The 26,677-nt window shown below is 50.0% G+C and overlaps 5 protein-coding genes across 8 annotated transcripts; 3 read left to right on the top strand and 2 right to left on the bottom strand.

Annotated features, from left to right (window-relative positions):
* Nucleotides 1-188: 188 nt before the first annotated feature.
* Nucleotides 189-4,043, bottom strand: Nab2 (Nuclear polyadenosine RNA-binding 2). The gene is made up of 5 exons (XM_020955189.2): nucleotides 3,797-4,043; nucleotides 3,496-3,721; nucleotides 1,148-3,442; nucleotides 816-1,085; nucleotides 189-754 (listed from the first exon to the last, which is right to left on the bottom strand). The coding sequence occupies exons 1-5, from the start codon at nucleotides 3,836-3,838 to the stop codon at nucleotides 528-530; spliced, it is 3,060 nt and encodes a 1,019-aa protein (XP_020810848.2). The 5' UTR covers nucleotides 3,839-4,043; the 3' UTR covers nucleotides 189-527.
* A 733-nt stretch (nucleotides 4,044-4,776) lies between these two features.
* Nucleotides 4,777-14,505, top strand: BRWD3 (bromodomain and WD repeat-containing protein). 4 transcript variants are annotated; one of them, XM_020955221.2, is made up of 15 exons: nucleotides 4,777-4,946; nucleotides 5,190-5,248; nucleotides 5,379-5,408; nucleotides 5,816-5,875; nucleotides 6,474-6,720; nucleotides 6,780-7,587; nucleotides 7,652-7,748; nucleotides 7,821-8,135; nucleotides 8,200-10,514; nucleotides 10,589-10,759; nucleotides 10,822-11,095; nucleotides 11,435-11,446; nucleotides 11,548-12,699; nucleotides 12,762-12,945; nucleotides 13,003-14,505. In XM_020955221.2, exons 1-15 carry the CDS (start codon nucleotides 4,904-4,906, stop codon nucleotides 14,079-14,081), a joined length of 6,846 nt encoding a protein of 2,281 aa, XP_020810880.2. In that variant the 5' UTR covers nucleotides 4,777-4,903; the 3' UTR covers nucleotides 14,082-14,505. The 4 variants fall into 4 exon arrangements, with proteins under 4 accessions (XP_020810880.2, XP_020810881.2, XP_086696892.1 ...); XM_020955222.2 differs by lacking the exon at nucleotides 11,435-11,446; XM_086840764.1 differs by lacking the exons at nucleotides 4,777-4,946; nucleotides 5,190-5,248; nucleotides 5,379-5,408 and adding an exon at nucleotides 5,585-5,654.
* Nucleotides 14,339-19,166, bottom strand: Rrp5 (Ribosomal RNA Processing 5). Its single transcript, XM_020955223.2, has 4 exons — nucleotides 18,975-19,166; nucleotides 15,040-18,913; nucleotides 14,813-14,978; nucleotides 14,339-14,754 (listed from the first exon to the last, which is right to left on the bottom strand). The coding sequence occupies exons 1-4, from the start codon at nucleotides 19,053-19,055 to the stop codon at nucleotides 14,586-14,588; spliced, it is 4,290 nt and encodes a 1,429-aa protein (XP_020810882.2). The 5' UTR covers nucleotides 19,056-19,166; the 3' UTR covers nucleotides 14,339-14,585.
* On the top strand, nucleotides 19,164-22,515 carry Dis3 (exosome complex exonuclease RRP44-like protein Dis3). Its single transcript, XM_020955224.2, has 4 exons — nucleotides 19,164-19,687; nucleotides 19,741-20,185; nucleotides 20,244-21,322; nucleotides 21,386-22,515. The coding sequence occupies exons 1-4, from the start codon at nucleotides 19,308-19,310 to the stop codon at nucleotides 22,419-22,421; spliced, it is 2,940 nt and encodes a 979-aa protein (XP_020810883.2). The 5' UTR covers nucleotides 19,164-19,307; the 3' UTR covers nucleotides 22,422-22,515.
* A 116-nt stretch (nucleotides 22,516-22,631) lies between these two features.
* On the top strand, nucleotides 22,632-25,870 carry LOC110186171 (acyl-CoA synthetase short-chain family member 3, mitochondrial). Its single transcript, XM_020955225.2, has 5 exons — nucleotides 22,632-22,804; nucleotides 23,514-24,531; nucleotides 24,591-24,901; nucleotides 24,969-25,114; nucleotides 25,212-25,870. Exons 1-5 carry the CDS (start codon nucleotides 22,768-22,770, stop codon nucleotides 25,722-25,724), a joined length of 2,025 nt encoding a protein of 674 aa, XP_020810884.2. The 5' UTR covers nucleotides 22,632-22,767; the 3' UTR covers nucleotides 25,725-25,870.
* The last annotated feature ends 807 nt before the right edge of the window (nucleotides 25,871-26,677 follow it).

A 26,677-nucleotide genomic window follows, 5' to 3' on the forward strand; every position in this document is an offset into this window, starting at 1 on the left:
TTGATTTATTAGCTATAAGGGAATATAATATTTAAAAAATTTTAATTTAATTATTTGTCCCATTTAAAAAATTTTTAAATGGAATATTGGGCAATTTTAAAAGCAATGGAACGATCATATCTATCGACTATATCATATCGTTGTTTTTCAACATATTTAATACGTATAAATAGTACAATTAAATCTCATTTTCTTTCAATTTGTAGCAACTATTGCTAAATTTATTCGTCAACGTAGGCATGTCGTGTTTTTAATGGTTTGAATGCAAGCAACAAACTTGGGATTAGTTTTACCTTTCAATTTGTATAAGAGAGCTAATGTCTAATTTAAAAGGTTTTTAAATAGTTTAATGAAAGAGTATGGATGAAAAATGAACATGAAAATGGGTACAGGCGAAAATAGGTAAAATCCAAGCGCGCCTAGTTGTATAATTGTGGAACATAATGATTGGATTGAAGTGTAGTGGTTAGTAAGACTTGGCTAAATATTGTTAAAATGTATTGTGTGTGAGTGTTTGTGCTTTCCGCTCAGCCCAACGAGGCCACCCACTTGAATTTGCTCTGCATCTCCGGATGATAGAAGATGCACTCCAGCTTGTTCACACAATTCTTGCCGAAGCGGCAGGGCTTTGGGTGATAGAAGGTGCATCCCATTTTGGAGCAATTGGGGTAGTACTTGCACATTGTCGTGGCAGTCGTGGAAGTTACTGGCGCCGATATTGACTTGTAGTTCTGTACTGGTATGACGTGCGAGGCTGTTGAAGGAAAGGCATAGTTAGTTTATATTAAACAAGTTTATAATGCTTAAATACTTACACAGAGGCGGCGCAGTAAGCTGCACATGGCTGAGATCCCTTTGTCCGCTGTGGGCAAAGTTGCAATCAACACTCATGCAGGACATGTCGTACTTGCACTTGGGATGCGAGTACATACACTTGTCAGCGAACTTGCAGTTTGGAAAGGACTTGCAGGGCGCCGTTGGGTGATAGTACTCGCAGAACTGCTTGGTACAGCTCGGATGGTACTTGCACCGCTCCTTTGGCTTGGTCACCTTCAGCACGGCGGAGTCCACGCTTACTGCACTCACTGTGAATATGAATAGAATCAGTTAAACAAATTTTCTTGAATATTTTTAGGAATTCACGTACATGCAGGCAGATTGTCGTACTTTCTGTCCTCGGCATTGCGTATGGGTATTTTTCGCACCCCTTCACGTTCGGGGCTATTGGAGCGATGCTTTTTCTTTGAACTCGGCTCGTCCTCGTTTTTTAGAGTGAAGCGTATAGGCGTATGCTTGCCTTTGGTAGATGTAGAGGAAGTGGTGACGCTAGCGGAGTTTTCTACCGCTGCTGGTTCCGCGCTGGAGTTTGTGGTTTTCTCCTTGCTGGCCGGCCGCTTTTCTGCCCGAGGCTTTGGTTTAGCCGGTAGGGGGGGCGTGGTTGATCGTTCCTCTACCAGAGGCTTTGCTCTATTGTCCTTGTGGCCGTTGGCCGAGGTCGTCGCCGACGTTGATGTATTCTGGCGCCTTATGGACGAACGCTTCTTGTGCGAACCGTGCTTGTCGTCATCTTCATCGGTGTCGTTTTTGATGACGAGCTTCTTAATTTCCTGGGGCTGTCGCACCACCTCGCTACGATTAAGGCTGCGAGATGTCTGGGGCGAGGCACTGCTCTGTGTGGGCGAAGGTGTGAAGCTTTTTTCTGGATTCGATCGGCGTGACCGCTTTTCCGATGTTGTGGACGTTGGCTCAACACTGGAAGAGGACACTTGTGGTGTAGACACAGGCGAGGAGGAACGTTTGCGTGAGCTGCTCGGTCGTTTGCGATAGGAAGGGCTGCCTTGGCTGCTGCTTCGCCCACCGGCCGACTTATCGCCGTTCAGGGTCACCACAAACTGTGTCTTCCGCGCTCCAGAGCTGGGACTTGCATCATCGTGCGAGCTAATATGCAAGTCTATGTCCTCCACACTGGACAGAAGTTGCGGCACATAGGCTTCGAAATCCTTAGAGCTCAGACTAGGGGCATACTCTTCCTCAACCACCTTGATCTCGGCATGAGTCTCATTGGAGCGCCGTGATCGTTTGCCATCTCTTTGCGTCACATTTACCAACAGCTCCCGAGTGCTTCGCCGGAAGAGTTCAGTGTTCGTGGGAGCACTTCGCTTGCCACGATCCCTGCTCCGATTGTTGGCACGATCTGTTTGGTCTACCGGTTTTTGCTTGGCAACCGTGGGACTGACTTTGTCCACCTCCTGACTTTCCTTCTTATTAGAAGACTTGGCCAAGATGGTGGAACGCTGTGCATCGGCTACCGCTCGCAGCAGGAGATTCTTGCAGGCCTGCCGCCGTGGGGAGACCTTTGGTCTAGGCTGAATCTTGATAACCGAATTCAACGGCTTATCAGCTAGATCCTCATCGTCTGACGGTTCTGGCGGTTTTTGCACTGCCACAATCACCCGGGAACCGATGCGTTGCTTGCTACTGGGCGTCTCTGGACTAGGCGAGCGACGCTGGCGGTGACTACGGTTGGCGTCCCTGGAGTTATCCCGGCTAGAGCGTCGTTCCCGGTCGTTTCCTCGATCTCGCTGACTCCGTTCCCGGCTGGACTCCGGTTCACTGCGTCGACGATGAGCTGGTACGTATAGCTCCTTTTGAGTGCGTGTCGGTCTTTCTGGCGGTAACTGATTCTTGGAGCCGAGCCGATCGTGCACGGAACGTCGCTCAGAGGGGTCTTCTTTTGGTTTCCCAACTGCAGACTGCGGGTCTTCCATCTCCTCTTCCATTTTCTCCTCTTCCTGCTCTGGTTCATGACGTGAGTGGGTATCAGGCTCAGGTTCTTGTTGCTTTTCGGGACTCTTCTCACGCCTGTTGAAGATAATCGGACTCTTGGCCTGCCGCGGGGGTGGTTCTTTCTGCGGCGGCTCCTCATCGACCTCCTGGTCTACAGACTCTTCCGGGGCACTTAAGTTTAGCAGATCCTCGTCGTCCTCATCACTCTCGTCATCGATTTCGCCAATTTGGCGTAAATGCTTCTTGGCTGCCTGGATTTTCTTCTGGATCTCGGCCAGCTCAGCAAGATCCTTTTGCCTATTGACCCCGCAAGTGGTTGAGCTGATCTCAGAGATGTTGGCCGGCACTTCGCTGTCCTTGGTTCTGGCCTCCTCAATCGACGCCGACCTTCGCTTCTTCTTTTTCTGCACAATCTCATCCTTAGCATTGATGTCGATGTTGAGCGATTTCTTGGCCTTCTGCATCAGTTCATCGGCAAAGACATCTGTGATGGAAGTGATGACGGGCATAGCACCCGCAGAGCTGGATTGCGGCTCCTGCATCTCGTCGCTGGACTTGCGATGCGGCTTCTTGTCCTTCTTAGACACCTTCTTGTCCTTTTCCTTCGACTTGATCGCTTCGCCATGGCCGCGTGACCTTCGCTTTTTGCTGGAAACTAATGGAAACCGGCATTAATTACGAATCCGTCAAGGGAGTTCAGGAACTCACCATTGGATGTCGGCAGAGTGACCTCCTGGAGCTTCTGCAGCACCTCATGCAGCCAGGTTACAAACAAATCAGTCTGATCGCCCAGGAACAGGTTCAGCTCAGCGTTCATCTGCTGCTTGGAGCGCTTATTGGCCACCATGACCATCACGTAGTCGGGCAGTTCGTCGTCAATAAAGCCGGAAGATCCGCCGGTGCCCAGCTCCAGCAGCTTCGCCTTGACGGCGCTCTGTGAAATGGAAACAATTTTCTCCGATGCATTCGAGTTGGATTACGAGTTCATTGATTTTCCACGACGACTTACGCGCATCTTCTGGCCAATTTCGCTGCCCAGGTTGCACTCCATTTTCGCGTTGTCTCTATCCCTTTTCTCACTTAAGTGTCATGTATATTTATTGACGTCTGGTTCGCAAAAAAAGACTCAATTTCTATTACATGAAAAATGGGCAAAATCTGCCAAAAAGTAATTATCGCAGCTGCTGTTTCGATATCCAAAATTAGAGATGTGAGGTCGGCGGTAGTGTTGGCGAACCGACAACACAGCTAGTTCTAGCTATTTTAAGGGTGAAAAGTCGAAAACCATTTATGATTATATATGGGCTATTGGCCTAATATTTTAAAGATCATCATTAAATTATGAACAATATGTATACATGCATTTTTACTTTGCTAGCCGTTTTTAAATTTATTTCGTCATTTAATTGTTTTGTAGAAAATTCGGACCGCATTGGTCATTGGGAGGTGTATGCCAAAAAGCCAAAAAAGTTGGAAATATTGAATAAAACTTTAACTTAATGCTTGTAGGTATTTGAATAATTTGAACAGCAGTCTATTCAACATGAACAGATTAAATGTATGTCCTGCAAATCAGTTTTTAATTTTTTAAATTATTTTTATTTTTTGTGCTTAACATTGTTTTTCATATATTTTTTAAGAATAACTTGACAAGACTGTTAAGAGAACGGCATACAAATAGAATTTTAACGATTTCCTACAAAAATGAGCAATTTTTAATTTTCAAAACCATAAAACCAGCTTGAAAACGCAGTCGAAATGCATGACGCACAACCCATATATTTTCATGTTCACAAGACCAAAAATATTGTATATGTGATTTAAATATGACTTTAAATATAAAAACATGTTGAAAAAAGCTTAAATTAATATAAACTGCAATAAAATATAAGTGCCAAGCTTAAAAAATTCGAAAATTTAAAACCCAGTCAACATTGCATTATCTATCGTCATATTCACGAAAGACAGCACGAGACTCGAATGCGATATCGATAGCCCGTGAGCATCGATTGTGCGAACCTTCCCTGTTAATGGCAAAAAAGAAGAAGCGAGAAAAGAATTTTAGAAGAAAGCAACTGCAATTTTGTCATAATCTAGGTGCAATTCGCAATGAATAATGGAAAATAGACAGTCCAGTGCCAGTGATGTGATAGTGCCAGGTGCGTACCGTCCCCGTGCTGTGTGTAGTGTGTAAAAACGGGCCCAATTCGGGCCCCTCTGCCCTGCTGCCTGGCCAAAATGTGTGTCTGTGTCTCGCTTCGCCTTCCGTTCCAATGGCTGTGGAAGCCAGCCAGTTGGCCCGTGAATTGCACGGCCCGGATTTATAATGCATTTTGGCGACTTCTTATGCGTGTGCCCAGCCACTTGTTGCACTCATGGTGTTGCCTTTCGTTTCCTTTCAGAGCTCTACTTCCTCATCTCCAAGTTCCTGGCTGCGGGGCCGCTGGAGGAGACGGGAAAGGTCGGTATACAGAGGAGGCGGGATCGGCTTGCTGCGGCAAAAGAGCGCAATTTTCAGCGGTCGCAGCTTGCTGGCGGCTTTGTTTACAAACATTTTACTAATTTGGCCTTTCCAAACCCCATCCTTACAGGTGTTAATCCGCGAGCTCGAGGAGAAGAAGGTGAGTTGTTGGGCTTGGGCAGACTCCAGCCCCGATTCCTGTCGGGGGGTGTCACTAAAAAAGAAGCGAATCTCTGGCACCGCGTTTGTTTATACGCTTTGTTTTGGTTTTGTTGTTGTTTTCGCTGCCGGCAGCGAACGACGACAAAGCCTACATACGTCCGCTTGTCTCAGAGTTGGAAATCAGACGAATTTGGACTGGCCACGGGATATGTAGCGCGCTCGGCTGCAGCCCGTCTGTCCAAGAGTAGGTAGCGGCGGCGAAAAAAAAGACAAATAAACTGAAAGGGATGCCCCGCGACGTCATCATAAACGTCATAGAGTGCAAGTGATAACACCTACAATCGAACGAACACACATGCACATACATTATACATATATTCTCCCCTCCTCTTGTATCGCCCGCAGGTTCTGCCCCGTCGCATTGATTGGCTGGGGAATGAGCATGAACAGACCTTTGCCGAATTGGTGAGTATTGCCAATTGCCTAATTAACAACTAATAGCCGCTTAGCCTCGAATTGATTTGATCGTCGGTCCGTCATTGCGTAAGTGTGCGCGCATTTCTTTTCCGCTTTGTCGTGCGTGTGCCTGTGACGTCATGGGCGAGGGGATAGAGAAAAAACATAGCGCATGCCAATTTCTTTTTAAAGTTTTTGCCCTAAAACATTAAAAGTGCAGCTATCAATCATTTTAGCACTGCAATTAATAAACAAATAGGTAATTATTAAACAAAAAAAAACGTAAAAAATTAACAAATTACAAAATTCTTAAGAACGGAGTGAAAAAATTCCCAAACTAGTGAAAAACAAGACATTTTTGAAAAACAAGCATGTTTAAACAAATTCGTTGTAATATTAGTTATAACAATTAGCTGCAGCCGCCGACATTTTGCTTTCGCACACATCGACAGCCTGCGCGCTTACACGGACAGGCGCAGCCACCACTTTGCCTTGACTCGTGTGCACCAGAGCGAGACAACCGTATGTCGGCCTTGTGCTGGCGAACAGCTGCCTCCCAAGAGTTATCGATAGACATGCGTTATTTTTATCAAATTCAAATTTATAGGAAAAAAAATACGCGCACATTGGCGCCCAACATTTGCTGGAGATATGCGGTCGCCTGTGCCCTCTGGTGGACCGGGAACTGCCACCCAGTGTGCCGGGAATAAACTCGCTGCTGGGCCGTGGTCGACAGAACCTGCTGCGTACCAAGGAGACCGTTTACAGTCATCGCTCGCTAAGAGACTACTGCACTACATTGCATGGCGTCTCCCTTCCGGACTCGAACCTAACCAAGTCCACCCACAACTTGAGTGAGTAGCCAATGAAATCCTTTCTCTCATTGTTTAATAACGAATATCGACCTTTTCAGGCCGCGTCCTTGCTGGCCGGGAACATGGCTGCAATGTGCGGCGCAAGCTGCTCGTGCCCACGGAAATTTATCGTAAGACGAAGCTCCTCCGCCGCACCGTGGGCCACCTGTCTTCGGTGTATTGCGTGCTCTTCGACCGCACTGGACGCTACATAATCACGGGAGCCGATGATCTGCTCATCAAGATATGGTCGGCTGCAGATGGTCGTCTGCTGGCCACCTTGCGCGGCGCCTCTGCTGAGATCACGGACATTGCCATTAACCTGGACAATACAATGCTGGCCGCAGGATCGTTGGATCACATCCTTAGGGTGTGGGATATGCAGACCACCTCACCTATCGCCGTCCTGTCTGCCCACACTGGCATGATAACGTCGGTGAACTTCTGTCCCTCGCCTCGCAGCGATTTGAAGTATCTGGTGACGACTAGCACGGATGGGTCAATAGCCTTCTGGCAGTACTCCACGCCGCGCGGCCAGAAGATTACATTTGCTCCGAAGCCGACACAGTACCACGAGAAGCTGCGCCCCGGCCAGGCACAGATGATGTGCACCACATTCTCGCCGGGTGGCATATTCCTGGCCGCCGGCTCAGCTGATCACCATGTGCGCGTCTACATGATGGGCGAGGACGGACCGAAACGGATTCTGGAAACGGAGGCTTACACCGATGCCGTAGACTCGGTGCAGTGGTCGCACCGTGGCCTGAGATTCATTTCGGGCAGCAAAGATGGTACAGCTCACATCTGGACCTTTGAGTCGCAACAGTGGAAAAGCGCCAAGCTGTGTATGACGGAGCGCCTGCCCAGGTGAGTTTTGTTACGATATTGATCAAGAAGTAATGGAAATAATATATATATTGTAATATTATAGCTGTCCGCAGCCGGAGGAGGGAAAGAAGCTGAAGGTCACCATGGTGGCCTGGGATGCCTCAGACCGTTATGTTATCACCGCCGTCAACGATTTCACCGTGAGCAAACCTTATATTTCAGCAGTCACTGAGATATCCACTAACTATCCAATCATTCCACTCTCCCAACAGATTAAAATCTGGGACTCGAAATCAGCCAAGCTACATCGTGTCTTGCGCGGCCACAGGGACGAGCTTTATGTGCTGGAGTCGAACCCTAGGGATGAACATGTCCTGCTCTCTGCTGGCCACGACGGCCAGGTGTTCTTGTGGGACATTGACCAGGGTGTTTATGTTGCAAACTTCCTCAATGATATCGATGGCCAGGGCCATGGCTGCCTCTTTGATGCCAAGTGGTCGCCAGATGGCACAATGATAGCCGCCACAGACTCCCATGGACACATCCTGATCTTTGGCCTGGGAATGTGTATTGAGAAATACAAAATGGTAAGTGATCATCTATTTCACCGCATGATATATTCATCATATATATATTTATATTCTTTACTAGCTGCCCACCGAGCTCTTCTTCCACACGGATTTCCGGCCCTTGCTGCGCGACGCCCAACAACATGTGGTGGACGAACAGACTCAGATAATGCCGCATCTCATGCCGCCGCCATTTTTGGTCGACGCCGATGGCAACCCGCATCCCTCCAAGTACCAACGCTTCGTCCCGGGCAGGGAGAGCTGCAGCATGGACCAATTGATACCCAATTTGACGGTAGGCGTGGATGGCGTCGTGATCGATGACAATGCCAACGCTCAGCTGAATGCTGACGGTGTTGCTGCTCCTGCTGCGCCGGTTGGTGCGCCCGCTCCAGCCTCTCCCGCAATTGGTGGCCCAGGTGCAGGAGGAGGAGGAGGAGGAGCAGCTGGAGCCAACTACTCGCACATAGACCGCATGATCGCAGCCCTGGCCAATCGCCAGTCGGGCAATGCCAACGTCAACGATGCCAATGCGAGCAATGCCAACCAATCTTTCGAGCGCCTGACCAACCGCCAACCGCTTCCCGACTCCAATGGCAGACAGTCCTCTCGCGGCAATGTTCTGGGCAGCCGTATGGGTACACCACGCCAGGGATGGGGAGCGGCAGCGGCTCCAGCTGCGGAGGAGGCCCTGCTACCGCCGGCAGAGCCATTGGGACAGGCGGCACCAGCGCAAGCCCAGCAGGCGCTACCACTTAAGTTTGTCCGCCGCACATATGTGCGTCCCATGAAGTACGCTCAGTTGCAGAACCTTAAGCAGACCATATACGCCGCCGGCCAGTTCGAGAAACAGGAATACAAGCGGGAAATGCGTCGCCGACCCATAATGATCAATACGGCCAGTGTGGCGTCATCGCAGCTAGCTGGCGTTGTGGGCAGACCGCGCAATACGAGAGCCAATGGAAGCGGAGGCAGTGGTGGAGGAGGCGCAAGACCGGCTCGGAGGCGTGGAGCCCAGTCAGGAGCCGGACAACAGCAACCGGCCTATCGTACGCGTGCTGTGCGTTCGCAGGAGCCGGAGCCATACGATGAAGTGGCACCGCCCCACGAGGAAGAGGAAGATGACGTTTCCAGCAACTCCTCTGGTGACACAAGCTACTCAAATGTGGAAGAAAACCTGGAGGACAGTAGCGACGAGTCGGATACGGACAGCTCCGACTACTCGGACTGGGTGGCGGACACCCCGGGACCGAACCTGGAGCCGCCCAAGCGCTCCAAGCGCAAACCGCTCTCCCGCCGACCTCTTAGCAGCGATGACAGTAGCGATGATGAAGCAGCAGCCGGCCGAGCAACTGGTGGCCAGGTTCAGGCCCGCAAGGTGGGCCGTAAGACTGTCCTGATTCCGCCCACAGATGCGAATGGCGAGATACCGGAACTGTATCGTCCCGCCGAATGGCTTTCCGAGGTGATTCCCCGCAAGGCGCCCTACTACCCCCAAATGGGTGACGAGGTGGTTTACTTCAGGCAGGGACATGCCAAGTACTTGGACGCTGTTCGCACGAAGAAGGTCTACAAGCTGTCGCACAGCTCGGAACCCTGGAACTTTCACACGCTGCGGGACCACGAGCTGGTCCGTGTCATTGGCATTAAGTACGAGATCCGGCCGCCTAGACTGTGCTGCCTGAAGCTGGCCATCATCGATGAAGAGGGTAACATGACGGGGACCTCGTTTAAGATCAAATACCATGACATGCCCGATGTCCTGGACTTTCTGGTGCTGCGCCAGACCTTCGATTTGGCGGTGCAGCGCAACTGGAGCATTGGTGATCGCTTTCGCTGCATGATCGTTGACGGCTGGTGGATGGGACAGATCGAGTCGCGCCACCCCCTCTCTGCAGACTTCCCCGATTCCTTTTTCATGTGCTTCCGCGTGCGCTGGGACAACGGTGAATACGAATTCATGAGTCCCTGGGATATGGAGCCGATTGATCAGGAACGTGTGCCGGACGAGGTCGGAGGTGCTGTACCGGTGCTGCCAGAAGAGATTCGCGCCACCCTGTACCAGCCCAAGTCGGAGGAGTGGCATCGTGGAGATCGTGATGGCACATGTCGACGCATTATCAATGGCCTGGAGCAGGTTATGCGTCTGTCCATCGCTGAGCACTTTCTGGCTCCTGTGGACCTTAATATCTATCCGGACTACGCTTACCTGATCGAGTATCCCATCGATCTGACCACGGTCAAGTCGCGCTTCGAGAATCACTTCTATCGCCGCATCACCTCAGCACAGTTCGATGTGCGCTATCTGGCCACCAATGCGGAGCAGTATAACCGCCGGCACACGATTATCGTCAAGCATTCCCGGATTGTCACCGATCTCTGTCTAAGGATTATCAGGTGAGTCAAGAGTGATGTGGATATAAAGTAGGAAAGATGGAAAATATGGATATAACAATGAATGGTATTTCTAGGGAAGCGGATGAGATTGATGTGGCTGCCGTCTATCATCAGCTGGTGGATGTATATCACTCATCCGAGTCGGAAAATGAAGCAGATTCGGATGTAGTACCGTCGACCAGCACAGGGCCCACCACATCGGCAGCTGCAGCAGCAGCCAGACAAAGAGTATCCTCCACCCGACGGTGAGTATTATATGACGCTGTTTCTGTGACTGTTTCACTAATAAATCCTGGCTGAATTGCAGCTCCACTCGTACTCATTCGGAGGGCGATTGGCGCGCCGACTGCCGGCAGTTGCTGGATTTGATGTGGGCGCGTACGGATTCGATGCCATTCCGAGAACCCGTGGACACCATTGAGTTTCCCGACTACCTGGAGATCATTGCCACTCCCATGGATCTGCGTACAGTAAAGGAGGATTTGCTGGGTGGGAACTATGATGATCCGCTGGACTTTGCTAAGGATGTGAGGCTTATATTCCAAAACTCGAAGAACTACAACACCAACAAGCGCTCGCGGGTGAGTGATGGAGAAGCAATTCGGCAGATCGTCGTATAGATCGTCATTTATTGCATTCCCGGACTGAGATCGACCTTCTTTCTCAGTCGGCGCGCCTTCCTTTTTTTGTTTCTAACCCCCTCCTATTCCTCCTTTCCCTCCTCCACACGCACTCACTTGGACACATATGCAAGCTCATCAATCTGTTTCTTACGTTTCTTTTGCCTCTCGCGTAACATGCCTTCAATATCGATCTTCAAATTAACCATCCCAACTCATGATCAAAAATAACCCATCAAACATATTGATAAAATGACTAACCAAATGAATGACGATCTCCGTGACTATCATCTAATATAGGATAATCTAGCGGTAAGGTTTCTCATTTCCCGGCGGGCTACTAACAAGCTTGATAGAGCTTGTGGAACCCTTGATTCTATTGTAAATGGTTCTCCATTTTCTTGCCTTTGCAGATCTATGCCATGACACTGCGTTTAAGCGCGCTGTTTGAATCCCACATTAAGACGGTGGTCACCAGCTGGAAGGCAGCCTGCAGGAGAGCGAATAAAACGAAGTCAGGCAGCAGTGGTGGCGGAGGACGTGGCGGTTCAAGCAGTCCCAACAAGCGGGCCAACAAGGAGAGATCAACGCGTCGTAAACAGAAGCCAACGGCTGCAGCTAGACGGTTACCGATGGCCCACTCTAGCGACGAGGACGAGGATGATGATGACGATGATGATGATGAGGACGGCAGAGCGGCTGCGTCAAGAGCCTCACGATCTCGCCGTCGGAACGGTGTTGCCGTCACTGCCAGCTCTTCGGGCTCCAACCGCGTCACATCTTCATCTACCACGCAGCAGCGCAGGCACAAGAGCAGCAGCAGCGAGGAAGAGGAGGAAGAATCCAGTGCACAGGCCACCTCAGATGCTAGCAGTGATGAGGAGGAGGAGGATGATGCCCACTCTAATGCCAGTTCCCCAGAGCAAATACGCACGCGCCGGGGCAGACAGAGGCAACGTGTCAATGACGATGAGTCCATTGCTAACGATTCCGAGGATAGTTATAATCCCAATGAGGGACGCAGCAGTGGCCGGCGATCTGGAAACAAACGCCCGTCGAGCAACCGGAACAGAGACAGCGGCCACCCCAGTAAACGTCGGCGTGTGAACAAGAGTCCAGCCAATGTGGCCTCCGCCTCTGGGCCTTCTCGCCGGACTCGTCGCCTGTTGGGCAGTTCAGCCGAGGAGGCGGCCCTCTCACAGCTCGACGAGAGCACCCAGGACAGCCAGACGGGACGTCGTAAAGGTAGATCAGCCACAAACCGCTCCCAGCCAATTGGCAACGGTCCCAGTACGAGTGCTGCTGCGGCTGCCAGTGGCTCCGGCAGCCTTGAGAGCCCCTCTCGAAAAACTCGCACCAATGGTAACCGGACAACGTCGAGCCATCATGCTGCCGAAAATGATCACAGCTATCACCTGCCAGTGCGCAACGGGCGCATCATAGAATCGGATACGGATTCCCACGGACCTATGAGCAGACCAACTCGCCAGAGCACCAAGCGGGCTCTAATGGATTGGGGACGTGGCAGCGACATCGAAGAGGAGGACAGCGATGATGCCGAAGAGGTAAGTGGGCTGGTCTCATTAATCTTTTTGGTCAAAAAATATCAATGTATCGATGTCCTTAGATCCTGCCCACGCCCACGAAGGATGACGTACCGTCGACTAGCAGAGCTGCTTTAGCTCAGGCCGCCGCCAGTGGACCTGTCCGTCAGTTGCGTACGAATCGCAACACTGTCATCCGACCGGCCCATAGCGACGACGACGATGATGATGACAGTGACAACGAGCCTTTGGCCAACAATCAGCAAAGTAAGTTCAAGGAATTTATCGTTTAAAAGCAAATATTAATCTTAATTTTTCCAACAGAAAATTCACAACCTCCCGCAAAATCAAACTCAACGGCGGCAGCACCTCATCCGCTCTCCCTTCGTCGCCGTTTGGTCTCGCCGCTGGAACGAAGTCCACACATGACACGCTCGCATGCCACCTCGACGACCACTACAACGTCCTCGGTCGCAGGATCTCAGGCACCGGCGCTTTCTACTCATGACCACAACTACCTGGGCAACCTGAACTCGTCCCGGACCCCGCGACGCATTCTGTCTCGCCATCAGCGCAATGCGGATGAGTTGGATACGAGCCCGGATCCTCTGGAGAGTTCCCGCCTGCATACAGCCATAGTCAATCACCGGCGTCCCACCTCAACGACGACAAATAGTACCAGTAACAGCACCAGCCATATGGTCACCAGACGTCTGCGAGGACGTGTCAGTCAGGCGAACTCTCAGGACGAGGACGAGGAGCAAGAACAGGAAGAGGATGAAGCAGCTGCCTCCGACGAGGGCACCGATGGCGGCTCTAGCACACAATTGAACGAGGACGAGGAAGAAGATGATGATGATGATGATGACGACGAAGAAGAGGACTCCGACTCGGAAGACAATCAGCCACTGACCAGCTACGTTTCGCCCAGCAACGGGCGCACCCGCCCACGTGAAGCGAAGACTTCCTCCTCCTCGGCAACGGCACAGGAGCGCCCGCTACGGCGCACACGTCGCCGGCCCTCCGATCAATCCTTTGTCAACGACAATGATGATGACGATGATTATGTGGTGCCACGCAGTCGGCGGAGCGCGAATCGAAGCTCCAATCAGCGTGGCGGAGGCCGTAATCAGAAACGTCCACGCTACAACGAGGAATCTGACGAGGAGGAAGCGGCGGCAGCAGCCAGATCTTCTCATCGCAGTAAACGAATTCGCAATGGGGATGCCCATGCCAGCAGCCAGGAGAGATCACGATCCGCCGACCACGGGCACGCCGCGGAGGACGACGACGAGGAAGAGGCTGCCAGCTCAGGGGACAGCGATGGCCAGCGTGTTAGCGTAAGCAGCCGGGGCAGGGTGCGAAAGATTTCGGCAAAGGCGCGTGGCATGTTCAAGGAGTGACCGCAGACTGTTTTTTGTATAAATTAAATCTAAAATGGCGAATCCCTGTAGCAACGTCGCTTTCTTATTATTGATTAATGTGTAAGAGTAAACCACGTCGTCACCTGTCATTGCCCCACGTCTCAGTCGCCATCATTGTCCAGTCCATGCCAGCACACAAGAATCCCCATCAAACCATCAAACCAGCCCAGACAAGGAGTGTTCGTTCTCGTCATCAACATCCACATCCGTCATTCTTCAATCGTTATGTTCAAGTCTTGGGCTGATCATTGGCCTCCGCCCTACGTACTATGTGTAGGGCGGGGTTTATCTGTATTTCTATAATATATAGGTACTATCATACATATATATTACAAAGGTAGCACTCGGAATCACACTTCATTTAAAATAGTTTTAGAATAAAGTATCATGAAAAAAACTGTAACTCTGCATGTAAATATTCTCTAATCTCTATTTACGATCTAAAAGTTAGGCGAAGGATGTGGTGATGGGATGGCGCTCCAACTACTTGACCGCCTTGGCGTAGTTCTTCACCCATTCCTCTGCCTGCCGTTTCACCTTGGCCACCGTTGCTTCCGTGCCGTGGGTCTCCTCCAGTTGCAGATACTTTTTGTAGATAACCTGCATCTTGTTGGGCTTCAGCTTCTGAAGTACAGCACGTTCCAGGACGTTTCTGCAATGGGGATAAAATAAAGACAAAAACCTCAAGAAGATCTCCACTTTGAACTAACCTCGCCGAGTCGATGAGATCCGCCTTGATCAGCATGTCGACATACACCGACCAGATGTCAATTCGCTTCGGATAGGAAGTGACCACATCGTCGAGCAGTGTCTGAGCCATGTCGTTGGCATCGTTCTTGGCATACAGCTTGGCAAAGGACACAATACAGTTGATGTCTGAAAAGGTAATTAACAAATTAATATTTAGTTAAGGAAGAGGATATCTTATTATCCTTACGTTGTTGATTTGGCAGTACTCGCAGGGCTCGCTGGAGCAAGGCATGCACTTGGTCGGACTTCCCCAGCCAAAAGTAGGCCTCGGCTGCCACGGGCCACACCCTCACCTCGGCCTTGAACTTGTTAAGGATGGTGGTCAGCAGGGATGTGAGGCGTTCCTTCTGCTTATTTTTCTTTAGAATATCAATGACACTTATGTAAATCTCCAAGGGATCGTTGCAATTGAGGGCTTCCTTCAGAACATCATCGAAATTGCTGCTGTAGACAAGCTCAATGTTGAGCAGGGCACTCCACACGTTCCTCAGTTCCTGGGTCTCCCGGAAGGATATCGTTGAAATGGCCCGGCGGGCCAAGTCGCGAGCCTTTTCAATCTCCGTGTTGGACAGAAGGAAGGCTATGTATTTCAACCAGGAAATGCTATTGTTTGGCTGGGCTATAACCAGTCGCTCGTACTGGTCAATGGTCTCCAGGCGCGCCTTGGGATCGGCATTGCGCTCTTCAATCTCTCGGAGCCGCTGCTCTTCCTTTACCTCCGCCTTTGCCTTCTCCTTGGCACTCAATCGCTTCTTTTTCGCCGGCTGGACATCTGCTGCATCTTCTTGGTCTTCATCTTCGTCACTGGAAGCTGCCTGCTGCTGATCGCTCTCCCAAAAGCTGGACACACCGGGCAAACGCGTTTTGGCCTCGACTCCATTGGTTTTTGGTGTCTCAGTCTTGGCACTCTTGAATGGTTTTTTGTCCTCGAAAAAGAGCAGACCATTCTGCATCGATTTTTCCTTCACAATGCCATTTGTCAGGGATTGAGCCTTCTTTTGGCCCTTGGTGGGCTTTTCGTCCTCCTCCAGCTTTCGCTTCGTGGCTACGGCTTCCGCTTTGGCCTTTTTCTTTGACAATTTCTCCTCCGTTTTGGCCTTCTTCTTTGTAGATGTCTCCTCAGTCTTGACCTTCTTTGCGGAGGTTTCATCCAGTTTTGCCTTTTTGGCCTTTACAACGATTTCCTCTTCAGTTGCCGCTCGCTTCGCATCTCTCCAGATGCGCCAAACATTTTCGGGAACAGCGATGGGCAGCTTATCGTGTATGAAGGCAATATTGCAGAAATCACCCTGTCGGAGGTCCACACTGCCAGTGTTCTCGATGTCGTTCTGATGTAGGCGAATGGGACAGATGACCAACGGATTGGTTCCCTTTTTCAGCGAGCATATAGCCACGGTCTCCAGTTTCAGCAGCACCTTGGCCTTCATGCCGGCTCTACCGACCAGATTCTTGGGCAGCTCACCGCTTTTCGAAATGTGCTCAATGTCATGCTTCTTGTTGCTTATCAGCAGTTCATTGCTGGAATAGTCAATCCACAGAATCACCGCCGGTTGCTTGCTGCCCACCTGGGGAGGTGTTGCTGTGCCAGTGAGACTGGAGAGCAGAAGAGCGCTTAGATTGCCAGCTTCAGGGTCCTCTACATTGTATTTCCAGTTATGGGTATGCGGATCGATGCCCTTAAATTCCACGCTAATCTTATCGCCGATGGAGTACTTGGCGATGGGGGTGGATTTATCCTTTAGTGATTTCCTAATCACCTTCACTTCATCCAGAAATTCTTCAACCACCTTGGCTGTGCCTTTTAAATCGCCGTTCCAGACATCGGTGAGCTTGGCGGACACCGTAAGGGTCTTGGTTTCCGCCTCCTTGCTGAGCACCTTCACTAGCAACAGCTGATCGAGTTCCAAATTCACAGACGCGTTCTTTACAACATTCAAACGAAGCATCTTAACGTGCACCTTCACCGGCTTGTTGTAGTTGCGAACGCACACCATGAGGTCCACCACCTGATCGTTGACTTGCTTGACGTAGGAGCGTAGGATGTCGCCCACTTGCACCGATGACCAATCCTTGGTAAGTTGATTGCTGAAGTAAGGGACATCGCGGATACTGAAGATGTTCTGATCGATGCACACGGCCCCGGTGAAGGTGCCAGCAGGATGAACCCGCAACTGGGCGTGCATAAGCTCAGGGTAATCGGAGAGCAGTCTTAACGGTACGAGACCCATAAACTCCTCCAGCTTGGGGTTCCCCTCCTCGTCTTCATCGTCGTCTTCAGAGGCACAAGTGATTTTAATCTCCAATCCAGCGTCCAAGACATTGGTTACCTCAACGGGACAGATTTCGCCCAGCTTGAACTTGTCCTCGGGCAGAGTCAGGATGATTTGATCCTTGCTGCGGCTCAAAATGCGAAATTTCGTGGTCTGTCCCTCGAAGAAGGTGCTCTGACCCTTTAGGTTTTTTCTGTGGAGAACTCCCTTGATGCCATTGCCAAACTTGACGAGCACGTAGTTAACCTCGCACCGGACCACAGTGCCGGTGTACACGTTGTCCGCCTGGGCGGCCGTGTAATCCGTGAGGAGATTCAATCCCTTGGCCAAATACTCGCTGCGGTTACTCAGGTAGCAGACTTTGCGGTCTGTGTCCACTTCGAGGACCCGGCACTTTAGCTGCTGGCCCACATCATAACGGACATTAGGCGCCAGGTAGAACTGCTCCAGTATGCCGTTGACCTTGCCGATCTTCACCGCCCAGCCTTTGATCTTGTCGTCCTTGCGGAACACTTTGGCTGTGACCAGGTCTCCCGGTTTGATATCCTCCAGGCTGTAGACTTTCTCGTTGACCAAGTTGGGATCGTCCGAGCAGTAGTACAGGGATTCAATGACATCGTAGCCAAGAACGCGCACCTTGTGCTTGGTCCTTCGTGCATACTTGGATAGCACTTCGTCCTTGTCGTAGTTTCCTTTGAAATTGGCCCGGATGGAGCCGTAGGATATGATGCCAGCCACATGCTTGTTGAGCAGCAGCAGCACTCCACCACTGCCCAGCCGCAGGACCTTGCTCTTCTCCACCACGGAGCCCACCTTGATGGGTTCTCCCTTCTCTTCGTTTTCCTCATCTCTGCTTTGCACATCGGCTTCAACCTTGATGTCCAGATTGAGGGTCAAGTATACCAGTTTTGTTAGGGGCATCACGTAGAGCACCCTGGCGTTGTATTCCTCATTAAGGTCGTAGGCATCCACGGTTTCCAGAGCGTTGCCCAGATGGTGCTCATTGACATAGGCGCTGAAGGATTCGTTCATGATGCTGCCCTTGAGGCCGTCTTTTAAATGCTTGTCCACCTTGAAGCGCACAATGCTGCCCGGCAGAATATAGTCCAAATTGGTTTCGTTCTGGCTCTTAATTTTGATTTGGTCCTGATCCACTTGGACACAGGTGCAAGTGCTCTGGTGGGCGTCGTGCTTGACCTGCTTGATTTTTAAGAAAGCCAACTGACCCACATGAAGCGTCTGATTCTGTTCCTCGCAGGGCACAAAGGCCTGCAGTCCTTGTACTCCCGTTTCGATCACGTAGCCGTGCTCCTGAATCTCCGACACGGCGCCGGAGAAGATGAAGCCCTTCTTGATGCTCTTGTGGTGTAGGCTACCATGAACGTCGGCCGGCTTAAGGGAGAGCAGCAGCGAGATGCGGTTACTGTCCAGCTTTTCTGTTTTAATGGCCTTGCCGTAGACGATACGTCCCACCGGGAAGAGTTCTGTGAGGTCGTGGTATTCACTGGTGTCGCCCGACATGGCCGACTTCGCCACGCGCGTGTATGCTTCCGATATGTCCGCCACCAGAGTGCGTGCATACATCCGGCCGGGCAGAGCGATCTGCAGCGTAGTGGCGCTCGCCTCCTTGACCACTCCCATGACCAGCATGTCCTCCTGCAACGTATCCATGTTGAGCGTTTCCGCGGAGAACGCTTCCAGCTGCTCATTGTTGTCCTCGGTGAGTTCCTTGAGAAAGTTGTCTTTCGGCTTTGGAGCCTTTTTCGTTTTCTTCTGCGACGCACCAAATACCTGCACGAGAGAACAAAAAAGTATGTACCAGTTGAGCGATGATTTCTCGAAGAAAACTCACTATATTCGAGTTGCTGTCGGCTGATTTCGCCTCGGCGTGGACTGTCCCACCTCGGGGGAAACTTTTCTCATTCGGAACCATGACTAAAATCTGTAATTAATCGTTTTAAATAACAAAAATCAAGCAACGTGCCCACAACTACACGTGCTACACAGAGTGACCATGTCAAAGTTCTTGGTAAATGCCAAAAACTGCGAACCTCATACAAGAATATACATACCAAAACGAGTGCATGAGACTCCGCCGTTTGAAAGGAAATACCATGGACTAAACGTGTAGAGCCGCCTTAGCCCGGCACACATGTGAGTTTGAGATCGCGACTTTTAAACAAAAATGCAAACTTTACGCGAATTTACGCGTAAAACCAAGCGCGGAAACATCCTGAAAATTGTGCGAGAGCACTACCTGCGGGACGACATTGGTTGCGGCTCCGATCTGTGCCAGCAGTGCTTTCAGAACGAGGTGTATCAACTTACTTCCCAGCATGAGATCCAGAGCAGTCTCTTCAAGTTTCCCCACTACATTGTCTTGGACACCAATGTGGTCCTCGACCAGATCGATGTACTGGAGGAGGATGTGCTCCACAATGTGATTGTCCTCACCACAGTCCTCAACGAGGTGAAGCACAAGAGCTCCTCCATTTATAAGCGCTTCAATGAGCTCGTCCACGATCGCACCAGGAACTTCTATGTGTTTGTCAACGAGCACCACAAGTGAGTAAAGAAAGACAACATAATCTGCAAAAATACTTAAATTCTTGTTATAGGGAAACCTATGCTGACCGAGAGCCGGATGAGACCGCCAACGATCGCAATGACCGTGCCATTCGCCTGGCCACCAAGTGGTATGACGACCACCTGCGGGCTTCGCAGTCCTCCAAAGGATTCGAGCGTAGTGGTCGGGCTGCCACCCGGGTAATCCTGCTTACCGATGATGCCGGAAACCGTGCCAAGGCCGAAGCCGAGGGCATTCTAGTGGCCTCTGCTTCGGAGTATGTGAAATCCCTGGACGACTTCCCCCTGCTGGTGGATAAACTTTCGCGCAACACTTTCGAGAATGAGAAGAAGGGTCTGCCCCAGTATCCGCCGCATTTAAGCATGAAGGAGCTGCTCGAGGGACTGCGGAACAAGAAGCTGTTGCAGGGCGCTTTCCAGGCCTCCAAGGAGAACTACCTCGAGGGTAGTGTCAACGTGGAAGGGTACGAGAAAGGGGTAAGCACACTAAAATACTCTTCTTTCTCCCTGACTGCATTTTGCACTTTTATTACAGATTTTAATCCAAGGAAGGGAGGCGCTTAACCGAGCCGTGGACGGCGATCTGGTGGCTGTGGAGCTGCTGCCCGAGAATGAATGGTCGGCGCCCAGCGAGATTGTTCTGGAGGAGAAGAACGTATATGCTGATGATGTGCCCAGCGAGGAGCGTGCCGCTGACGAAAAGGACATGCTAAAGCAGGTGCAGGCTGCAGCCGCTTCTGCAGAACGCACACCCACCGGCCACATCGTGGGCATTGTGCGACGCAAGTGGCGCCAGTACTGTGGCATTTTGCAGCCCAGCCTCATTGAGGACACCAACAGACACATCTTTGTGCCCGCCGATCGGAAGATACCCCGCATCCGCATTGAGACCCGTCAGGCGGCCATGCTGCAGAACCAGCGCATCATTGTAACCATTGACACGTGGCCAAGGAACTCCCGCTATCCGCACGGACACTTTGTACGCTCCCTGGGCCCATTGGGCAACATGGCCACCGAGAACGAGGTAATCCTATTGGAGCACGACGTGCCACACTGCAAGTTCTCGGAGGAGGTGTTGAGCTTCCTGCCCAAATTGCCATGGATCATTACCGAGGAGGATTACGCCAAGCGTGTGGATCTGCGCGATCTGTACATTTGTTCAGTGGACCCGCCAGGCTGCACAGACATTGACGATGCCCTGCATTGTCGGGAGCTTCCCAATGGCAATCTGGAGGTGGGTGTCCACATCGCCGATGTGAGTCACTTTATTCGACCCGGCAACGCCCTGGATAAGGAGGCAGCTGCCAGAGGAACCACTGTGTATCTGGTAGGCAAGCGCATTGACATGGTTCCTGAGCTTCTCAGCTCGAATCTGTGCTCGTTGGTTGGAGGCGTGGAGCGTTTCGCCTTTTCCTGTGTGTGGGAGGTGGACCAGGAGGCGAATGTGTTGGCCAAGCGCTTCCACAAGAGTGTTATAAAGTCCAAGAAAGCCATGACATATGAGGAGGCGCAGGTGATAATCGATGACCCCACTCAGAATGATGAAATAGCCAAGTCCCTGAGGAATCTCAATCGTCTGGCCAAGATCCTCAAGAAGCGACGCATGGACAATGGGTAAGGTTTAATCCCCGAGAATCCCTTCTGATCTAGACTTTTCATGGAATCCCTCATTTACAGAGCCTTGGTGTTGGCCTCGCCTGAGATTCGCTTCCAGGTGGACAGCGAGACCCACGAACCCCTCGAGGTGGAGGCCAAGCAGATGCGTGAAACCAATTCAATGGTGGAGGAGTTCATGTTGCTGGCCAACATCACGGTGGCCGACCACATTGCCTCGGAATTCTCCGAGTGCGCCGTTCTGCGTCGCCATCCCCGACCGCCGCCTACCAACTTTGATCCGCTCGTGAAGTCCGCCCGCTATCAGGGCTACCACGTGGACATCGAGTCCGGCTTGGCGCTGTCGCATTCGCTGGATAAGTGTGTCAAAAAGGACAATCCGTACTTTAACACCATGATACGCATCCTCACCACTCGCTGCATGATGCAGGCGGTGTACTTTATTAGCGGCAGTCTGCAAAAGGAAGAGTTCTTCCATTACGGACTGGCGGCGCCCATCTACACGCATTTTACCTCGCCCATTCGTCGTTACTCTGACATTATGGTTCACCGTCTGCTGGCTGCCTCCATAGGCGCGGACAGCACCTATGCCCAGCTGCTGGAGCGCAAGTCCAACGAGGAGATATGCCACAATCTGAACTACCGCCACAAGATGGCTCAGTATGCGGGTCGGGCCTCGGTGGCCCTCAACACGCATCTCTTCTTCCGTGGCAAGGAGGAAGATGAAGAGGGCTATGTGCTGTTTGTTCGTAAGAATGCACTGCAAGTGCTCATCCCCAAGTACGGTCTCGAGGGAACCCTGTATCTGAAATCCGACAAGGATGGCAAGAGCGGTCTAGAGCGTACCAAGAGCGAAATTGTCTTCACCTTTAACGAGGAGGACTACACCCAGCGCTGCGGCAATGTGGTCTTCCACTCTTTCGACCCAGTCACTGTTCGTTTGAGTCTGGACTCCAGCAATGTGCAGCACGAGAAGTTGGTCTTCCGGCTGGTCAAGCCGTACATCAAGGGCTTCAGTGTGGAAACAACAGAGGATAAACAGACAGCAGACGCAGCACCGCCCTCGAAGAAGACGAAGAAGGATAAAAAGAAAAAGTAATCCTTTCGATTCCTTAGCAATTAGAATATAAGATGAAATTGAGTAAAATTTATAACTACAATCTATTTTCGTATAAATAATTGAATTATTTTTATAGCTTAGCGTTTCATTATATTTATTTCCGACGTTCCGACGGCTCTCCCGATTTCAGAGAACCTTTGATCGGTTATTTCTTTAAGGTTTCGGTATTCCACTTGTGTTCTACATTTTCCTGTCTCATTGCAAAGTTTCGACTTCAAAGCGACGGTTGTGCACGGTTCGATTGAAACAAGAGCTTTTAGAGGACATATAGGAAAAGATATAACATTATATTATATAATATTATACATAACTTAAAATACACGATATGGAACCGGGTGCTGGCGCGTTGAATAATGAAGGCAGTAAGTTCAAAATGGCAAACATTAAAGAAAGTGTTGAAATTTATTTTGTCAGTGAGTAATCACATGATTTGTATGGAATACAATTGGATATATATACTAAAATGTATATACATATAAAGTTAATTAGACTTGAAAAACAATAGAATAGTGAAATTACGTAACTATAACCTTTCTAAGGATCTCTAAAGATTTAGTAACTCTTCGAAGAGGCTCAAACCCAAAATTAAATTGTTTTGGTGAATCCTAATCCTTTCAGGATTTAAAAATAATAAAAATATAAGTTCAATAAAGATAAGGGTGTATTTTAATAATCTTCTATTTAATGGCTTGAACTTTCCCTCCAACTATAATGTAATTTAGTTCTGTGGATCAAATTTTAAGCACTCCATATTAATGATTCGCGATTAGCTTATTCCGTCTTGCTTTCGAGGGTCCAATGGCCAGGTGGAATGACGTCTAGATTATGCTCAAGCGTCTGACTCGGCGGCATATAAGCACGATATATAGGTATAGGCACGATAGGGCTATATAGAAATCAGTTGAGTGACCGCGACATTTAGAAAAATTTAAAATTCAATGCGACTCCAAGAGGTGCTTTATATAGCAGGGTGGTCAAGTTCTATTGCTGTAATTTAGTTTCAAAGCCTTAATTAATCAGTGATCCTAACCAAGGGTACAAAACTCTCTTAATCCCTTTGATATCTTATAGATGACACCATCTGCGGCATGCCAGTGGAAGCCCACGATCCGCTGTACCTACAGGCTTACCGTCAGAGCGTTCAGGATCCGGAGGCCTTCTGGGAGGAGCAGGCCCAACTGCTGGACTGGGACCGTCCCTGGCAACAGGTGCTGGACAACAGCAATCCACCCTTCACCAAATGGTATGTTGGCGGTTATCTGAATGCCTGCTACAATGCCATCGATCGGCACATACTGGCCGGGAGGGGCTCCAAGGTGGCCCTCATCCACGATAGCCCAATGACGAACACAGTGCGCCGTGTGACCTACCAGGAGCTGTATGACCAGATTGTGTTGCTGGCCGGCGGTCTTTCCAAATTGGGCGTGGTCAAGGGTGACCGCGTAGTGATATATATGCCTCTGATACCGGAAACCATCATCGCCATGCTGGCCATAGTTCGGTTGGGCGCCATTCATTCGGTGGTCTTTGGTGGCTTCGCCGCCAGGGAACTGTGCTCACGGATAGAGCATGTGGAGCCAAAGTTGGTGATTGCCTCTAATGTGGGTGTTGAGCCCGGCAAGGTGGTGCCTTATCTGGATATACTCCACTCGGCCATCCATATGTCACGCTGGAAGCCCCCTCAGAGGAACATCATCTTCCGTCGCGACAATGTCATTCCGGACATGAGCAGGCTGGTTCCGGAGGCGGATGTTCTCTGGGCTGATGTTCTGAAAATGTCTGAGGGAGAGGAACCCGTGGCCTGTGTTCCCATCGAAGCCAACGATCCGCTTTATATCCTGTATACATCGGGTACCACGGACAAGCCAAAGGGAGTCCTGCGCACCATTGGGGGTCACCTGGTGGCACTAATGTATACTCTACGCACCATCTATGGCATCAGTCCTGGGGACACTTGGTGGGCGGCCTCCGACATGGGATGGGTGGTGGGACACTCATACATCTGCTATGGCCCGCTGTGCCTGGGAGCCACCAGCATCATGTACGAGGGTAAGCCGGATCGCACCCCTGATCCTGGACAGTACTTCAGGTGAGCTAAAATCGGAACAAATCAATGAACAAGATTTCATTATCCTCCTTCCTTGGCAGAATCATCGACCAGTACAAGGTCCGTTCAATTTTCTCGGTGCCCACCTCCTTTCGGGTGATCCGTCGTGCCGATCCGGATATCAGCTATGGACGCCAGTACTCGATGAAATCCCTGCGAGCTATCTTCATTGCCGGAGAGCATTGCGACTATGAGACCAAGAACTGGATTGAGAAAACCTTCAAGGTGCCGGTGCTCAATCACTGGTGGCAGACGGAGACGGGTTCCGCTGTGACCGCCACCTGTTTGGGTTTCCAGCAGAACCTAAGTCCGCCTACCTACTCAACGGGACTGCCTCTGATGGGCTATGACAGTGAGTGATGCTCCAGATAACTTGGATTAGAAAAAGATTAAAAAGTCCTGGGACATCTCTCTTGCAGTCAAAATCCTGAAGCCCGATGGTACCGAGACCCAGTGCATGGAGTTGGGTAGAATCGCGCTGAAGCTGCCTCTGCCTCCAGGCAACATGGCCACATTGTATAAGAACGAGGAGCTCTTCCGCAAGCTGTACTTTCAAAAGTTTCCGGTGAGTTCTTTGATAATACAACTTCCTAATCTAAGTTTAGAATTTATTTAACTTTTCATTTTATTTATTAAATCTCAATAATTATCTCCCCATCTAGGGCTACTATGACACCATGGATGCTGGCTATAAGGACGATCGTGGCTATATTTTTGTGACAGCTCGCGATGACGATGTAATCAATGTGGCTGGCCATCGACTATCCACCTCTAGTTTGGAAGATGCCGTCCTGCGGCATCCGGATGTGGTTGATGTGGCTGTCTTTGGTGTTCCCGAGCCCACCAAGGGTCAGGTGCCGCTCTGCCTGTACATACCCGTGGAGAATTGCAAAAAGACCGATGCCAAGCTATCGACAGAGATTATAAAGCTAATCAGGGATGTGGTGGGACCTATCGCTGCCTTCCGTTTGATTACCTCTGTGAACAGCCTGCCACGTACTCGTTCTGGAAAGACGATGCGGAAAGCCATGGCTGATTTTGCCCGGAATGAGCGTGTGATCCTTCCCGCCACCATTGATGATGCCACTGTCTTCACCGAGATACGGCGTGCTCTTCAGCAATTGGGTTACGCGATGACTGCCCCCGATCCGATTGTGGCCAAGCTTCTGGACTGAAGGATGATGATGTCCTGCGGCAGGAAGTGTCTGCCCCACCCGCTCTATAGTTTGTACGATTCCCGAGAATGGAAATAAAGTTTAAGCAAGTTTTTCTGGGGTTTTTCCTCCGTTTATTTGCGTAGGCCGTAAATTGGCGAAAATAATTTAAATGTTAATAGCTGGGCACCCGTGACCTATTAGCAAATTTTATACATATATTCTCCCTGCACAGACGCATTATCTAACCATCGGCATACAACTGAAACCCAATCAGTTTATTCAAATTTTGTGCAAATTTTGTGTTACATTGTTAGGGGCCACCGGCCCCCTTTCCCCTTCATATATCCTTATTCCTCAGTCACATATGGATGGCACTGGCACTGGCATTGCATTATTATTTTCCCAGATTTGTGCACATCAAAGATGACAGTTAATGGGGGGCTAAATGTAACCCAATTAGTGGATGGATGCTCGAAAAGTGGACAAGTGGGGGAACCCCACTAATGCAATATGGTGTCCATTAAGGTATGAAAAGTGTGTCATGTTCTGGCTATAATAAAATTATTATATTATTTATAAAGGGAAACAAAATAAGAATCTGAGATACTCAAAGTCTTAAGAGTTTTCTGTATCTTAAGAAAAGTATACTAGCCCTTATAAGTTGGTATAAAGTTTGAATTAATTATTTTAAAACATGAAACATCATTTATAACCTTCTTTCCCTACAGCTTTTTGCCTTGAGTTTAGATATAATAGATCATCTCTAGCCTTAAGTCTCTCACTTTTAATAAATTTAATTTGGAATATATATACATATGTATATATGTAGAAATTGGTTTAGTACAAAAAAATACCTTCGGTAATGGCATCATCCTGACTTCATTTCAAATCCATAAAATCTCTCTCTTCATAGACACGACTGTAGTTATAGCTCCATCCAGTTGGAACCAAGATGAGTGCCTGACGTCACA

This window comes from Drosophila serrata, unplaced genomic scaffold, assembly GCF_035046125.1.
Source record: "Drosophila serrata isolate PLE 108 unplaced genomic scaffold, ASM3504612v1 contig_382, whole genome shotgun sequence".
NCBI lineage: Eukaryota > Metazoa > Arthropoda > Insecta > Diptera > Drosophilidae > Drosophila > Drosophila serrata.

Bases quoted from the DNA above. Each gene is read 5' to 3' on its own strand.
- LOC110186171 (XM_020955225.2), top strand. From the start codon at position 22,768: ATGGAACCGGGTGCTGGCGCGTTGAATAATGAAGGCA. The intron at 24,532-24,590 runs GTGAGCTAAAAT...CTTCCTTGGCAG, and splicing joins GATCCTGGACAGTACTTCAG to AATCATCGACCAGTACAAGG. The intron at 24,902-24,968 runs GTGAGTGATGCT...TCTCTCTTGCAG, and splicing joins GCCTCTGATGGGCTATGACA to TCAAAATCCTGAAGCCCGAT.
- Nab2 (XM_020955189.2), bottom strand. From the start codon at position 3,838: ATGGAGTGCAACCTGGGCAGCGAAATTGGCCAGAAGATGCGC. The intron at 3,722-3,796 runs GTAAGTCGTCGT...TCCATTTCACAG, and splicing joins AAATTGGCCAGAAGATGCGC to AGCGCCGTCAAGGCGAAGCT. The intron at 755-815 runs GTAAGTATTTAA...TTCCTTCAACAG, and splicing joins GCTTACTGCGCCGCCTCTGT to CCTCGCACGTCATACCAGTA.
- Dis3 (XM_020955224.2), top strand. From the start codon at position 19,308: ATGCAAACTTTACGCGAATTTACGCGTAAAACCAAGCGCGGAAACATC. The intron at 20,186-20,243 runs GTAAGCACACTA...CTTTTATTACAG, and splicing joins TGGAAGGGTACGAGAAAGGG to ATTTTAATCCAAGGAAGGGA. The intron at 21,323-21,385 runs GTAAGGTTTAAT...CCTCATTTACAG, and splicing joins AAGCGACGCATGGACAATGG to AGCCTTGGTGTTGGCCTCGC.
- BRWD3 (XM_020955221.2), top strand. From the start codon at position 4,904: ATGGAAAATAGACAGTCCAGTGCCAGTGATGTGATAGTGCCAG. The intron at 5,409-5,815 runs GTGAGTTGTTGG...TATCGCCCGCAG, and splicing joins GCGAGCTCGAGGAGAAGAAG to GTTCTGCCCCGTCGCATTGA. The intron at 12,946-13,002 runs GTAAGTTCAAGG...TTTTTCCAACAG, and splicing joins TTTGGCCAACAATCAGCAAA to AAAATTCACAACCTCCCGCA.
- Rrp5 (XM_020955223.2), bottom strand. From the start codon at position 19,055: ATGGTTCCGAATGAGAAAAGTTTCCCCCGAGGTGGGACAGTCCACGCC. The intron at 14,979-15,039 runs GTAAGGATAATA...TTACCTTTTCAG, and splicing joins AGTACTGCCAAATCAACAAC to ACATCAACTGTATTGTGTCC. The intron at 14,755-14,812 runs GTTAGTTCAAAG...TCCCCATTGCAG, and splicing joins GATCTCATCGACTCGGCGAG to AAACGTCCTGGAACGTGCTG.